General features: G+C 39.2%; 1 protein-coding gene across 2 annotated transcripts in view; it reads left to right on the top strand.

The window, feature by feature from the left end:
* GRIA4 (glutamate ionotropic receptor AMPA type subunit 4) overlaps nt 1-17,270 on the top strand; it is a 361,556-nt gene that overhangs the window by 303,119 nt on the left and 41,167 nt on the right. For both annotated transcript variants that reach the window (XM_045797668.2, XM_045797670.2), the window contains 3 exons: nt 4,742-4,948; nt 10,512-10,882; nt 12,900-13,098. In XM_045797668.2, coding sequence (XP_045653624.1) covers nt 4,742-4,948; nt 10,512-10,882; nt 12,900-13,098 — 777 coding nt within the window. The remainder of the gene's footprint in view (nt 1-4,741; nt 4,949-10,511; nt 10,883-12,899; nt 13,099-17,270) is intronic.

Below are 17,270 nucleotides of genomic sequence, written 5' to 3'. Positions count from 1 at the left end.
ATTTCTGTCGGCAACCTAAGGAAGCCAGATCTGTGTCGTGCAGTTTGCACACGCGCAGCCGTTGAGGAGAAGGCAGCGTGCAGCGAGGAGACGTGTAATCTCCCTCCTCTGGCTGCTGAACTCTCTGGAAACGGAGAGAGAAAGCAGTATTTCAGCCAAGGCCATTGTCCCCCAAATGTTCACAACTGAAGCTAAACGGTGCTTAATGATGCATTACTCTGCTAAGAAGGTATTCCTTACCATCTCGTGAACGTAACAGTCCTTTAGGAAGATTTTCCATAAATCCCCATTTATTCACTGCAGTGTCAGAGTTATGTTACAAACCTGAAAGCAGTTTTACTTCTCACACTCAATCTTTCCAGAAGTTAACTTTTTTATACCTTTTCATTAGATGTTTGATATTTTATCTTCTCTATGTAGAAGTTTATAGCTGCACTCCACGTATATGCATGTGCATATACAACAATATACATGTATATTTTTATATCCTATATACATATGGACACATATATACAAAAATAGATATATTTATTTTCTTCCTTGCACTAAATATTAATTTCCCTCATACATACACCTGCCTCCAAAGGGCTTAGCACTCAGCTCGTTTTGAAATACCTTATTTTGAATAAATTTAAAACTGTGCAGACATCCAACTTCCTCATTTTTTCTCTGAATTGAATAATAACTTGTTAACTTCTCCTTTTAAGAATTTTACCCTTGGGATAAATTATCTACATCCAGTAAGATTCTTTGGGGAAAAGAAAATATCCACACAGCAAATAACTTTGGTTGATACTACTGATTTTATTATTTTAACTGTTTAAGTCATTGTAATGATTTTATTTTTTATGTTTAGAAAATCTTAAAGCCTTTCTAATAAGTACCTATTTCAACAGCTTTGCTGAATACAAATAATCCAAAAAGTTTTTTTCTCAGTAGGAAAATACTTTATTGATTGAAAATCATCTTAATTCATTGACACAAACATTTCCTTAAGCAAGCCCTGATGTAGCAGGTTTAGATGGAGATTGATTTCTTTCCTGAAATAGCAGAGCAGATGTAGAAAACTACCCATTATGGAAATTTTAGTAATAAACTCATAATCACTAAGAAGTAATGCATTTAAAATAACTTCTGAGAAATTACTGCTCCGCAGAGCACAGTAGTTGATAATAAAGATGGTAGGTTAGACTCTTAAGGCAGAAGTAAGAGGTTATATCCCACTTCTCTGATCATTCCATTTTTATTCACAGTTGAATACCTGAACTTCATAAGAGCTCCATATCAAAGATGCCCCACAAATCCTCTTTAACGTTTAGCTAGGATTCATTTTCTATTATATTGAACAGGTTTGGTTTTTTTCTTCACCTGTGGTAACCCCAAAACCTTGTATTAAATCCTCCCCAAATATGCAGGTCAGAAGGGCTACTTGTGGGCAAATTGTCAGGCTGGGTTGGTGCAAAGGAGGAAGTTGGGAGAGTGTTGAGGATTGCTACTCATGCCGATTTAATATGAAAGAAAAGCAAAATGAGACGCACTTGAAGGAAGTGGGGAGAGCTGAGCAACCAGGAGAGCTTTTGTTCAAGAAAAGCCTAGTCTTTCTCTCTGCCTGTTCTCCCACCTCCCTGCATGTGATCATCTTATTTCTCTTATGCTGCATGCACCACCCATGTGAAGCTCAGTAATTGTGTGTGCCCCTGGTTGTGCAGTCTAGCTCAATTTCTAAGCAACATCTCCTGTAAGCTGAAAGGTTTTCTAGTCTTTGCTGGTCTGTTTGGCAGGAGAGCAAAGACCCTGATGGACCCATGCTGTCCAAAAAGGGAATTGAAAAACAAGCAAAGAAAACACTAGATAACATTTTTTATTTAGATGTATATATGTCTATTTCAGAAGAGATGGCCTAGCACTTAATAACTACTTCCCTTTTGAAGACCTGAATCAGAAGTTCTAATATAATTCCTTCGCCCTGATATTCCTATTTAGGGAGCACTGATGCACCAGGCATCTTTAAGTCATTGAGTGCCTTACAGGTACCAGACAATCCGAGGATATATGGAAAGGTTTTATCTACACTGTGCACCCACAGTTTCATAGAAGGTATTTCATTTACTCATAATACAGAAATTCATGTTCTTCAACTTGTCCCCTCTCTACTCTAGTTAAATCATATGAAATCTCAAAGAGTTGCACACGTTTTGACAAATGCAGTGATAGCTTCAACAATTATACGCAACTAATGAATCATCGAACTTTACATCAGAAACCAGGGATGTACTGTATGGTGACTAACATAATATAATTTAAAAAAATTAAAATAAAAAAAAACAATTTCCAGATATTTCAAAATATAGGTTCATTTCCCACATCTGCTACTTCTGTGAAACTGAACAATTTGCTTCCCCTCTCTGAGACTTAAATTTTCCCCCTGCAAAATGGGAAATGCCTACCTCAAAATATCCGTGTGAAAAGTAAATGAAAGACACAGTTAAAGAACTTAGCATTATTTCTGATCCAAAGCATGCACTAAATAAGTAGATCTATTATTATTTTTCACTACTGTATTTTATTATTGTCCCCCCCCCAACTCTTACTCCTTTGTCCTTATTGCAAAGAATTATAATCTTAATCACAAGAGGACAAGAGGCATCTTTTATTTATTTTGGTACCCCTTAGTTTCCAGCAAACTGCCTGGCACACGGTGTGTGTCTAACAAAATGTTTGAGTCCATAATATAACTGCAGCTTTTAATAAAGCTAATTGTTCACTGCATAATGGAGAGGGAATTTAGCAAATGAGATGGGATTTCTAACCAGAGAAACATGCACACAAGCTAATACTGTCATATATGTATTTGAGGGCTGAAGTTCTCAAGTGTTCAAGTATTCCAGACACTTTAGAATTAACCTTCAATCTTAGTACTGCATGTGAGCTGTACATGTACAACTTTGGAAAACTCTTGAGTTTGTTATACTAAAAGTTTTAAGTGATTACAGCAATTTAAATTACGATTTTAAGCATTTTACGAATGTGGGAATCTTGCTTTTCTCTGCATATACTTCCACATTTTAATTAGCTGTCACAAGAAAAAGAATGAGAAGATTAGCTTGTTTTAACTACTAATACCTTAGATCTTAGAAATTAACACTGCTTTGCAGCAACTCACCACATTTATAATTTTCAAAACCCTTTATGTTTGGAGAATGTTCTCTGTAAGCTACTAAATAATTGTCATCTACTAAGAAGAGACAATTAGTTGCCTTAACTTTATAGGTGGAGAAACTTTCTTTACCCAAGTCTGGTGTTAAAATATGCATCAATTTCAAAGACATGAGAGAGTTCTGGGTCCCTTGACTATGTCAGCGTAAGGCAGGATTATTCAAGGACCAACCCTAGACAATTGCCCACACTAGAGTTATTTAGGGCATCTCGATGAGAAAGTTATATATCATGTAATTTACATCTTTATTAAGTTTTTTTTAAGTAGTTTCTACATTTACAAAGTACTTAAAATCAGAAGTACTATAGAGTGCCATGTTATGGAAAGTAAAATACCATCTAATCCAGAGTTCAAAGAGCAAGTTCAACTACCCAAGTACACATGTGCTGGGCAAGAAGAATTTCGTGTAAAAATTACTCAGTGGATGTATGATGTTACAATGTTATAAAATATAAATCCATGAGCTCAATGACATTGTGGCCAAAGGTGGCCACTCCTGGTCGGCAAATGACTAAAAAATCTGAGGTGTGACCAGCAGTTTTCTCTATCTTGCATATTCACCAGACCTGTCTTTAGGCTCCATTGATAAAATCAGGTGCTTGTTTGGTAACGTGTCTCTTTAGTTCACGGCCTTTAGATGGTATGGTTTAGGGATGTGTGTGCACGTGTGTGTGTGTGTGTGCGTGTGTGTGTGTTTTAACTGAAAACTGTGCCACCAGTAAGCCTTTTCATTTTATAAGGATTTTCACAGTAATTCTTCATCCTATTTTCTGTCTTACTTGCTTCAAAAACTAAATGGAAATATCACTTGGAGTGTGTGACTGTCACAATTTGGGGGGGGGGGGTTATTAGCTTTCATTGGAGACTTATTTTATAACAGAATAAAACTTCATGGACCACAACCCTCATTAAAGCCAAAAATATTGGACAGTTTTAGGAAAGCTGATTTAACACAAGAAAGTATATAAAATGTGTTTAATTATTAATTCATTTCTTCACTGAACTTGCTAGTGCCTGCTCTGAGAAAGGCATCCAGCGAAATGGTAGAGAGCACAGAAGAATCATCTAGCTCCTTTCCTAAAGGAGGCTGCAGTTGAACGTGGCCAAACAAGATGCAGAAGAATATGGAGCCTTGTGACCTTGAACTACTAGATAGTATTGAACTTCATGAGCTATTTTAGAAATACTAATTTCATTGCCAAAGATGGATAGGCTTATACTTCCCTAGAAGTTATGAATGCATACTTTTCGTGTCAGAGTCACGGTGCTGGGTATGTAACAGTGACCGGGTAGAAAACGGTTTTAAAGGTTTCACTTCTAGTCCCCAATATAAAGCAACTGGGTATACTCCTAAGCATATTTCTATATTCAACTGTTTTATTATTGATTTCTAGCCACACAAGATCAGGGTGTATACTGCTATTAAATATAATCTTCTTGTCAAATTCCGCAGCTGAAAAGTTACATAAAGACGTGTGAATGTTGTATAATTTCTCCTTTACAGTTCTACTTCTCTCATTATAGGAATCCCCATATGTTATGTACAAGAAAAATCACGAAATGTTTGAAGGAAATGACAAGTATGAAGGATACTGTGTAGATTTGGCATCTGAAATTGCAAAACATATTGGTATCAAGTATAAAATTGCCATTGTCCCTGATGGAAAGTACGGAGCGAGGGATGCAGACACAAAGATCTGGAATGGGATGGTGGGCGAGCTTGTTTATGGGGTAAGCAAACCACTTTATTGAAGAATGTCCTTACATAAACCTGAAACTTTATCGCCTGGGCACATACCAATTTCTCAAGACCTGTTACTGTTTATAAATGTGCAGTGACATTCAAAGAGGCCTACATGATGTTCAGATGTTTCTCTAGTTCATGATGGTGCAATTCTCAAATAATGAGAGAAGCTAATACCTCCTAACTTCAAAATCAGGAAAGAGCAAAATTTGGAATATGATGCCCTATTTTTTTAAAAAGTGACTTCAGTACCTGTGATGATTATTCTCTTAAACCTGATGCTGCTATCCCATAGCCATGTTGTTTTAAGAACTGAAAAACAAACCTATTATGAATGTTACTTGATAATTGAAGGAACAGATTTCCTCCAACAGCATAAAGTTGGATCTTATCTTAACTAGTTATTTATATCCCTGTTGCTTGTACTTACTGGTGAATATCTTTTATGCAATTGGTAAAGCAATCATTAAACTACTTTAGCATCTATGAAATATTCAGCAATAATGTAAGATTCTTACAATTCTGCTGAACACGGTAAAGTTAAACTTTATGCAATGCCATCATTTTTTGAGACATAGAGAAACACAAGAGCTAGAATGTATTCGTAGCAGGCCTCATATGAACGCACATCAAGCCCTTCCCTTTACCAGATAGTGAGTATACTCAGTTATAGCCAAGGGCAAAGTCAATATAGACAGTCCTGCCTGAATGAGAACAAGATTGGTTTCGTCAGCTATCACTGCAAAGTATCAAAATGAAACCAGCAGTTAGCAAATGGTGGTGATGCGTGGTATTTCCAGAGTCCAGAAACCAAACCGAGAGCTCACAGTGAGCTATACTCAAGTAACCAATAAAAGTCACACGCACTTGAAACGTATTCTGAAATCTCCTGTAAGCCAATTCGTATTTCACAGATTTCATCTTCAAAGTGCACTCACTCTGATTATTCTCCCAAGACCCTTTTGAAATAATTACATGAGAGTCCTCCTGCCCTGGAAGAGAATAAAGATGGAATGATTGAGAGCATAACTCAAGTCTGGAGAGGCTCCCTTTCGAAGCCTAAACAATTTGATAGTTTCGTGATTCTGTAACACTGCGTTTCAGACCACAAAGCCCCACACTTTCTCCAGCCAGTCTGATACAGTAGCTGTAACCTCAGCAGAAAAGGAAATTGTTTGGCATTAAAGAGCAATCATTTAGTTTTATATCCATTTAAAAAGAACTGCTGACTAGTTCATTGCCCTAAATGAAGAAAAAAAATTTGGAATTTTAAAAAATCAGGAAGTGTTTTATCGCAGGGCTCATCAACATTTTGATAGTGAGCTTTAAGTTCCAAAGAAAAAGGATTCCTAAACCATGTGTTCCTTGGTAATATTTTAAACTTCTGGTAATACTTTTAATCTTTGAGACAATAAGTAGACTTTTTTAAAAAAGATTTTATTTATTTTTATTTATTTGAGAGAGAGAGAGCACAAGCAGGGGGAACTGGGAAGGGAGAAGCAGATTTCCCACTGAGCAGGGAGCCCAAAGCGGGACTCGATCCCAGGACCCTGGGATCATGACCTGAGCTGAAGGCAGACACTTAATGACTGAGCTACTAAGGCACCCCAACAATAAGTAGATTTTTAAATATAAACATTATTCAACTTGTTAGAACTACAGTAATTCATTTTCTTCAGAAATCACTATTGGGTATTTCATCTCAAAAAATCCTACTTGGATTACCAGTTAGTCATGGATGGTGTAATTAACCCAAGTAACTTTCTACGGTAGTTTTTACATCTCTCTCCTCCGGAGTCCCTACCCATGGGGCAGCCCAGCCTCGCAGCTTTGCAAGGGCTCAGACCACATTGTTCAAGTAACAAAAACAAGTGATATTAAGAGAGGAGCATAGTCAACAAGAAGTTCTATCCATAGCACATGTCACAGTAACAGAGTCCCAAGGTCAAGCAGTTCTCAGAAGATAATAGAGTGCTTATTAATACTCAAGGTATTCAATCCTCAGTTCATCTGCAAGGGTTTAAATTCTCTCACCTCTGCCACTTGACTTTTTCCCAAAAGGAATCTTCTTCCGTGTTTCTTACACTTTCTGCAGATTTGCTACTTTTCATCCTGGTGTCTGCAAAGTCTGCACTTAATTTTTTTACTTTCTTACCGCTAGTCCATAGCGTAAATGCCCAGTTTCCAGGGCCCGAGCGGGAGCTCCATCCATTCTCTCCTGTCCAGCAAATCCCGTTAGACAGTAAAATGATTTGAAGCCATTATTATTATTATTATTACGTTAGCCTTTGCAAACTTTGTTACTGGCGTTATTAGGAGTAGGTGTTCTGGGAAACACTCACCCGTGGCCTCAGCACGCCAGCGGGTGGTGGCCAGAACGCAGGACTACTCCCTCCACTCAGGTCCTTCCTGCCGTGGCCCCTGTGTGCATCACTAAGTCCTCACTGCTGTCTTCTGTGCACCTTCTGCTGGGCCCTGCCGTACTAGTGTGCATGGATTTTAATCCAAGGGAGTATTTCTCCAAGGGAGTATTTCTCCAAGCACCATCCGGGGCCGGCCAGCACCAGCATTCCCTGTGGTATGTGTCATAGTGCAGGTTCATGAGCCTTGCTCCAGAGGCCCTCGAGAACCCAAATGTTAGCCAGCTCTTGTGGGAGATACTTGACGCGCTTCGTTTTGGGAATCACTGAGAGGTCGTGGAACGAGGCGCAGGGTGTAACACCGCCAGCCTTAGCAGAGAAAGCCCAGGTGTATCTTCTCTGTTCACCAGCCTCTTTCAAAACACAACTTTCAGACTTCAGAAGTGTCCTCACGGACCTTCATGTCACCATCCTGAGCCAATGTTCACCTTCCCTCGCGCCTAGTTTCCTATACGGGCAGCGCCTTGATTTCTGTCCGTGTTGCTTTCATTTCTGAGTGGTGACTTGTGTAAATACAACATTCCCTAAGAACACGACACTAACGGTTTAGTATGCAAAAGGTGGCATTTCGCATCAGTGACAGGATGCATTATTCATTTATTCCTGTTGCCACAGAGGAACAACCACTTGGGGAGTAAACCACTTGTAGCGCATCATCGCGTACAACACCAAGTAAAGTTTAAAGGAATTATAGGTACAGAATAAAACGTGTGTGATTGAGACTGATCATGTGATTTGAGAAGGATTTTTCTAAGCATGATACCAAAGGCTGAAAACACAGAAAAAAAGATAATTCTATATGGCTACAACCAAATTGAGTACATATATAACAATGAAGTACCGTGAACTAAGTTATGTAAGCAAAACCATTACTGGACAGGGAGAATATCTGCAACATATGCAGAAAATAGAAGTTAATATTTTGACTATATTTAAAAGCACTTACAAATTAGTAAGTAAAACATGAATACACCATATGGCAAAAAGGGGCAGAGTATGACAGGTTGTGACACTGGAAAAAAGGAAAAGTAGCTATTTGTTTTATAACATAAATGTTTTATAAAAATAAATTCACATGAATGCAACGAGATCTACCTTGCCATGGAGCGGATTGGCAAAGGTAGCTGAGAATGAAGGTACACACGGGCTGGCCAGCGCTCACAGTGGCAGGTGCTTTCATGCAGGGCTGGTGCCCACGGTAGAAATTTGCATGATCTTCCCGGAGAAAAGTTGCACAAAATGTATCATGGCCATTACAAGGACTGTTCCCATTTACACCAGCAATCTCATTTCTAGAAATTCATCTTTAAGTAAGGGATGTACCAGGGCTTGTCTTCAAAGATATTCACATCATCAAAGTTTGAAATTGTGTAAACCTGGAAACAGTATAAACATCTCCTAAAATAATAAGTAAATTGAGCAAATTTTGATATTTTCCCATGATAAAATACTTACAATCATTAACTAAGTTTTAATATAGATGATAAAATGAAAAGGAGTTCATCATATCCTTCTGAGTAGAGGAACTATAAACTGTAGTGTTCTATATTCCATTTTTAAAATAAAAATATGATTCCTCAAACCGTGTCTAGCAGGGAATAGAGGGAGAAAGAGCAAGAGTCGATGAAGGGAATGGAGCTGACTTTCCTTAATTTTTGAATTCTGTTTTTACATACTAATTTTTCTAAAGCTAGTTCATATATCACTAGTGTAGTGAAAATTATGCAAATAATAATATGGCAAAAATAATAACCTTCCAGCGGTGAGTCTTTCGTAAATGTGGGTATTTATGAGGTAAGCTAAGTTCATCCTCACGTGAGGGCTCCTAGAGTTAACGCTCAGCCGGCCAGCGGGCAGCATCATGGCTGGGGCACCTCCACGCACCAGCCCTGGCTGGCGTATGAGCCAGCAGCCTATGGCTGTGCAGGAGTGGATGTGAGGATGTCAGCCTCTGCCAGCCACGCATGCCTGGCTGCGTTTCAGATTCCACTTTAATGCCAAACATTTTCCTTCCAAATGAACAGTCGAATAACCTTTCTGCACCTGTAGGTCATGTAACAGTTTACAGTGTTTTCATGACCCTTTATTTCATTCAATTTTAGAGATGGCATGACTGATGGAAGACACACGAGTCCCGATCGCAGAAGGGCCGTGGTGTGTTCACCAGAGTCTCAGCTCCATCACTGAGAAAACAGTGATAAACAGGATTTTCAGAGCATTAAATGAGAGGCCGTTTAAAATACTTAGTTCAGCGTCAGATACATAATCCCTCAGTAAATGCTCCCTAGGATTTTATTAAGTTTTCTGTGCTAGACAATCATAGTCATGCAATGAGGCAAACAGGAAAGTGTCCTCGTTGGAGAGACATGGAAAATGGGCTCAGAAAAATGGCTCAGAGTCACAGAACAGAAATGGAAGCTGGAGTCTTACAATCCTAATAGTTGAGAACTGAATCCGCTGTTTCCCAAAAGCTGTGTTAGAAATTCAAAGTAGAAAATCGAAGCAAGTGAACAGGAAGAAATAATTGCCAATTTGCAGACTTTTGTGTGCACTGGATTAGAAAATGTCATCAAACAGCGGGTGTCTTCTGTCCTGCAAACACAGACTGTAGGGTAGGTTTTCTTACAACTGGAAAGGAATAAAAAGGGACTGTTTGAAATTTGCATTCATAATATTAAGGGACGGCTAAGTAATGAGTCAGTGGCACCGTTCCAAATGAAACAGAAAAGGCTGCAACATAGCAGCAATTCTGGCCAAGAAATTCAGAAATTCAGCCATACAGGAAGGCAGTTAAGGCTCCTCCCCTGGCCTGGCCCACGTCCTTAAAGACTAATACAGCTATCTGACTTCAAGTTATTTTTGCTTATGTTCACTCTTTCCCTGTTTCTCTTTCTCTCATCTGATCGCTAGCGCCAATAAAAATATTTCATGCAGTTTCTGTGGTATATTCTCTTAGGAAAACAATCCACTGTTCATCTTTGTATTTATTGCTGTTCTTACTCAGTTGTTGGCATTCCCCCTCAAAATGTAGAGTAAATGCATAACTCGTTAGTTGTGGGTGGATCGACCCAGTGCCGGCTGCTTCATGAAATGCATTAACCTGTGTTCTCCTGTGTCTTTTCTCTTACAGAAAGCAGAGATTGCTATTGCCCCTCTGACAATCACTTTGGTCCGAGAGGAGGTCATTGACTTCTCTAAGCCCTTCATGAGTTTGGGCATATCTATCATGATCAAAAAGCCTCAGAAATCTAAACCAGGAGTGTTTTCCTTCTTGGATCCTCTGGCCTATGAGATCTGGATGTGCATAGTCTTTGCCTACATTGGTGTCAGCGTGGTCTTATTCCTAGTTAGCAGGTTTAGTCCATATGAGTGGCACACAGAAGAGCCGGAGGACGGAAAGGAAGGGCCCAGCGACCAGCCTCCCAACGAGTTTGGCATCTTTAACAGCCTCTGGTTTTCTCTGGGTGCCTTTATGCAGCAGGGATGTGACATTTCACCCAGGTTAGTTTGGAAACTCTCCGCTTCTTTACTGACTCCCCAGTCCTTCTCGGTCTTGTGCAGAACACCTCTCTACATGTTCTTTTCCCGGAGGCAGGGGTGTTACTTTGAAACGCAGGAAAAAAACGTGCAACTCCCAGATTGATCTGAGTACCTCTGTAGCCAGTGTTTCCAAGTTAGCACTAATTGTGGGCCTATCACAAAGATGAACTTTCCCAGCGGAAAAGGAACGTATGCAACCGCTCAGAACTCAGAAATCACGTACTGTTAATATTTCCTCCAGTGGCCTGACAGATGGAGAGGAAGAATCTAAGTTGTCAGACTAAGAATTCATTTTCATTTTGTCTCTTTTTCAAAATTGAAAGTTTTTGTTATTATTGCTGTTGTTCCTTTTTTAAAGATTAATTTTGACCTCGATTTACATCCCATGTACCTTATGGGAGATTTCTGCCACAGACTCACCTAACACCTGAGTCGATACAGCAAGTACCAGATATGCCTCATTCTCTGTAATAAATCAAGAAAGCTGTGGGCAAACTCAGCAATGTCAGTACTGTGTTAGCTTAATAGACATGTTTTCCAATATCTGTGGAGTCATGGCTCACTTCCTTTGGATGCCACTAAGATATTTTTCAGTTATGTTTGCCAAAAATGCAGCCAGTCTCCTGTCGCAAGAAAATACCAACCTTCTCCCACAGAAAAAATAACTACAAGAAGTAGGAGAAGCTAGGAACTGAAGTTCAATATGTGAATTATATTAGCATCGCAAATATACAGGTTTTTAAAAGAAATGTATGCTTTCTCAAAAAGAGACATTTTAGGCACAATGCAGTCTGTGTTCCTTAAGACACACGAACACTAGACATGTGTTTAAATTCCAACAACATATGAATCTGAGTCAGAAACTCAGATAGTGAAACGAAAAGAAAGCAGAGCAAGTCAGGGAATGGTTTTTAAAGACCAGGATTAAGCAAATGCTACGTTAAAACCAACACGTGCTACTTATATAATAATGGTTAAAATGGGAGAATATGAAAATTAGAAATGTCACAGAAAATATGAAATTTTTTTTCTTACATTAAAAAAATGTTTACAAACCATTTGCCCCAGGAATTTTTAATAGTTTGTTGGTCCCAGGGAGTGAGATCAATTATGAACATGACCTGGGTTTTTCATTCATTCCATCCTCACTTTTCCTCTGCATCCAGATCGCCCACACGTCCCTGATTCGAGGGAAAGAATGAGAGAACTTTTTTCTTTTGAGGTTTAGCATCCGTTTCTAATGCTGCCACGCTGTGCATTGACAAGCCACATGCTTTGGTCTCGTGTTGGCAGGGAGAACATGTTTAGAGCAGTATGCTGCAAAGATGCATTCGGAGAGAGCTCATCCTCCACTCTGGTCAGAAATGTAATCTCAAGCAGAACGATCCCCAGCTGTGGTCACTCTGAGACCAGTCTGAGTCCTCATCCGGTCCAGCCCCTTCTGGCACGTGTCCCGCCCGCCTGGGCAGGGCTCTGTCTGAAGGCAGCCGCAAGGTCTCTGAGGGGCGTCTGTATGGAGCCCAAGACCTCCCTCATTGTTAACCCACACTGCTGTCTTATGTACCACGAAGAGAGCAGTGATGCTGCCAACGAAGCCACGTGACTGTGTTTTGTCTTATACCGTGGGCTGTACCCCAATTCCAAAGATGCTAAAATGTAAAGGAGGGGGTAGGATATCAATGAATTTAAGTAAGTGTTCCTTTTCTATACCTGAAGGAGAGGTATTAAGTTCCACGTTTCTATCCATAAACAATAAAAAGGAAACATTTTCCATATTTTCAGTGGCATTCGTGCACTCGAGATAGCATACACGGCATCCAATTATACAGAAAGACTAGAATCATTCTTGAGTAGACTCAAGAAAGTAAAACTAATTGCCATTGTGGTTTTAAACATACAACGTGAATTTATGATATGTCTTTTCTTTCTCTGTGTTGCTTGGAGAAAGGAAAATGTGCATTATCTTATCCATGTTTAGATCCCTCTCAGGTCGAATTGTTGGAGGTGTTTGGTGGTTCTTTACACTCATCATTATATCATCTTATACCGCTAACCTCGCCGCTTTCCTGACGGTTGAGCGAATGGTCTCCCCCATAGAAAGTGCAGAAGATTTGGCCAAACAAACAGAGATTGCCTATGGAACCCTGGATTCAGGGTCAACGAAGGAGTTCTTCAGAGTAAGTTAAGGGAAAAACTAATCATGAAATGTTCATAATTCTGAAATTCAGGCAGTTTTTGCCAACAGTTAGTTATATTATGGTCTCTAGCTCTTTGCAGGTTTTGCAAATGTGATAGTAATGCTATGTTTAATGCTAATACTTTTACTTGGATTTTATAATCACTTTAGTTTGCAAAAGCTAATTGATTTATTCACATTGCAAGGGAGACCTGAGGAAAAGTAACAATAAAAAGGTAATTAAGACAACTTTATAATGTAACTTATCCAGAAGATTCCACTGTTGACAAGGCTATGATGGTACTGCATCTGGGAAGATTGTAATTTATATGCTTTGGGGTTAGGGGCATAAAAATGAAAGCAAGGTTTTTTGTTTTGTTTTGTCTTAAGAATACGTTTAACTTGCCGCATATGAAACCCAAAACCTTAGTTGCAGCTTATATGAGGGGTACTCTGTAATCTGTTCTGTTAACAATGGATTTCAAAGGAAGACATTTGTTTTCTCACAAGATAATGGTAACGAACTGGTAGGTGATATTGTGGGTGCTGATTTCTCTGCTTTTAGAGATAAAATTGTTCAAAGTGATATAATTTCACATACGAATATGACCCCTTTGGCTTGCCATTGGGATGGCAGGTACTGGGGGGCGGGGGGTTGTTTGTGTGTTTTTAGTTGTTAGTTCCACTATGAGGATGGATTTTTGGTCAGTGAAACTCTTTTACTCTGCTTCTTCTTAAGTCCAGAGATACGCACTTGGTACTGTGTGGTCAGAGATAAGGATTCCTTTTGTGACTTCAGAACAAAAACATTAAAACGTAGTCAGGGTGACATTTTCACGAATATTTACCTAAGTAATAATGAGGACATTTTACGTTTAATTTCAATCGCTTACAGGCAAGATATTTAATAATTTAGGAGACAAGAATATTTCCCTGTTTTCTGAGCTGTCATGTAAAAGTGATGACAGCCCTTCGAAGTAAGTGCATGGTTACATATACAGTCCTTGGGAGATGACATTGTCACCTAAATGCACATGCTTATCATTTTCCCACTCGGCTTGAAAATTAAAAACAACAGAACATCCTACTTTAAGCCAGCCTTAACTTTCATGCACTTGAAGTTCAGTAAGAGATTTCTCTTTTTTAAAAAGATCTGACTCTGGTACCATTATATATTACAGGTGTTTCCATAATACTGAATTAAGAACAGACCAATCAAAAATTTTGTCAAACCCATCGTCGGGCATTGTTTACAGAAAACACCAGGCAGTGAATAATGTCCTTGTCAACAATTTGGGGGATTGCTAGTAGATATAATGAAACATTTACGATAATTATAAAGAATCTGCACATTTTTCTAAAACTTGTAAATAATGCTCATGACAATAGATTTTATTAACAATATTCTATGGGTAAACTTAACTGACCAGATTTTTAAAACTTACTGAGTGCATCCCAGTCTTTAAAGCTTCCTGATAGAAACATACTGCTCTCACACATTTTAGCCCAATTTCAGTACCTTGCCAGAAATCTGTATTTGTAACTGCTTCCACCCAAAACTAGGTAGGTAAAATTCACTAACTTTGCCTAGAAACCGTTATGCTTAGTCATCAAAATGGAATACAAGTGTGTGCTATCGCTTGCGTTTTACTGAGAAATGTTGGCTGATTTTCACGTAAATAAGACAAATATTCGCAGGTTCATCATTGTGCCTTGAGTGATAAAGGGAGAAACAAATGTCAAGTTGATTCCCTGAAAAAAAAATTTCAGAAGTAACTCACTGTACAGCTCCTTGGCATCAAGTGCACTGAAAATGTTTATTTCTAATCTTTGTAGAGTTTTTAAAAAGTGTTCCAAATTCTGAAAACTGGTGAGGTAGATAAGAGACCATATTGATAAGAAATAGAGGAGGAAGGGAAGCGCTTGCTGGATTTACAGAGCCTTTCACACAAGGCCGTGCCCGTCACCGTGGTCAGTTCCCTCCCCCCCAGCTTTAAAATGGGAAGATTTTTTATAAGGTATTTACTGTTGCAGAGCGGCCTGAACCCTAACGGGACAAGAAAATAATTTTCCCTGGTAGCACCCTTTCAGGAATGCATAAACGTGGGTTCTCTGATAAAAATCTAATTCATTCCTACGCTGTGTTCTCCCTCTCCCCGCACAGATGACGGCCTGGTTTAAGTAACCCATTCTGTCTGACGGGTGGAGGAAACAGAATGTGAAGGGTATCTTGTACTTGTCAGAAATGTTTTCTCGTAGGAGCGCAGTGACGGTACATCAGCCGCACTAACCTGCCACAGGCCGTGACCCCCACTCAATGCTTCCGAACAGTGTCGCAATCACCACCGACTGGGGAAGAATTAGGCCGTGGGGGGAGATTACATCCGAATTCCGCCGTTGCCTCGGTTTTGCCCCGTTATGAAACTTGGTGTGCTCTGTGTTCTGTGCACCTTGTTAAGCATAAACGTAGAGGCATCGAGGGAAAGTCTGGACCTGTCACTGAACGACAGCCTTGCCGGCTAGGTGCTCAGACATTCTCATACACCTGATGCGCGCACGCCGATTTTCCCGGCAGTTCACATTTTATCCTGCGGCTGCTTCGGTCATCAGTGAAGCCACAGATGCATAAAGGAGGTGCATTACTGTCTCAGGGCTTATAAGATTACCAAATATCGCAAACAGCAGCCTCGCTGCGTAAGCTGCTGGAAGCGGGAAATAATTCATCTGGCAGCAATGTTAACATTAACCATAATGCATGACATTTGTCCATATTTTCTATTAAAAACAGGAAAGGCAAGAATACTTAATTTTTGAGCAATTTAAAGGACAGCATATTTTTAAAACTCCAAGAGTTATTTTCAGTAATAAAATAGTGCTTTAAATCAGTAAGTCTCCTCTGATTGAACTTCACAGTAAAGAAATAAATAAATCTGAGATTATTTTCCTAATCTCAAAAAAATAATGACTTTTGTATTATCTTTGCTTGTTACCTTGAGCATATTTATTCCCCAGACCTGATCTTTAAGAAGATATGACAGTTGAAGATTTTAGGTACTTAAAATCCCATTATCACTGTATTTCGGAGTTTGCTGGGTCTGCAGAAGTTCCCTTTTGGCCGTCTCATCAAATCCACAAAGGCTTGCCCGCCCTCGCTCCTTAGCACACGCCTTTTGTGGCCACAAACAAGGCTCAGGGATGTTACTTCCAGTCCTTCCCTTCTCGAATGCTCCCAGCACGCCCTCTTCCCCATATGGACGTGACCTTATCTCCACCATGCACCTTGAAATCAGAATCAGAACTTCTAAACATTCACAGAGTGACAAACAGTGTGATTTTTCCCCCAAAGGTGGTGTTTTCATTATTCCTCTCTTTTCCGCTGGAATGCTGTATTTTTACGATTTCCTTTATGCATAAGGCCTGCTAAGTGTCGCCCAACTACACTACAGATTCCTCTTTCTTCTGGACTTTAAAGGAATTGATTTAACTTCTTTGTACGTAACGGTATAGATAATTCAATATATTTAAACAAAGGCGACAATAATTTCCCTCACATTAGGATTATACAGATGGACTTCTAAAAAATGTCAGTGGCCTAAAGATACTTAATTCCTTTAAGAAGGAATCATTTGCTTTAATATTTTGTTGCATTCGATAGCTAAATTATCTTCCCAGTTACCAAGCCCAAAACTACTTTTTCCACCCTGCTGTGTTAGTTTTGTTTAGTGGTTCCGATTCCTTTAAGTAAGCTGCTGAGCACTAACTAGAAGATTGCCACGTAACTAGCCGGACTCTCATATTCTTAAAAAAATTCAAAAAAAAAAATCCCAATCAAAATAATACCCAGGTTTTATTTCTTCCGTTTTCGATGTAGTATACGTGACGAAGTATGCAGTGTGTGTGGAACTCTGTATCTTTTTAGGTGAAACTCTCAAGTCAAGTTATCACTATATTTTAAAGAGTGATTATACACCAAAAGGATGTTGTTTACCAGCATTTCTCTAAATGGAAATAATCAATTGAATAAATGTTTGAGGTCGTCTGTATCTGGTGATCCAGACAGTTTACGATTTTCAGAGTTTGGAACTCATTGTAAAATGGCAGAGTTCATTCTCTGGAAGAGAACTCTGTTATTAAAGATGGAATGATTGGGGCCAGGCAACACGGCCTCCCTGG

This window comes from Ursus americanus, chromosome 16, assembly GCF_024610735.1.
Source record: "Ursus americanus isolate L20-20 chromosome 16, mUrsAme1.1.p, whole genome shotgun sequence".
NCBI lineage: Eukaryota > Metazoa > Chordata > Mammalia > Carnivora > Ursidae > Ursus > Ursus americanus.
This window is presented reverse-complemented; position numbering and strand designations above follow the sequence as displayed.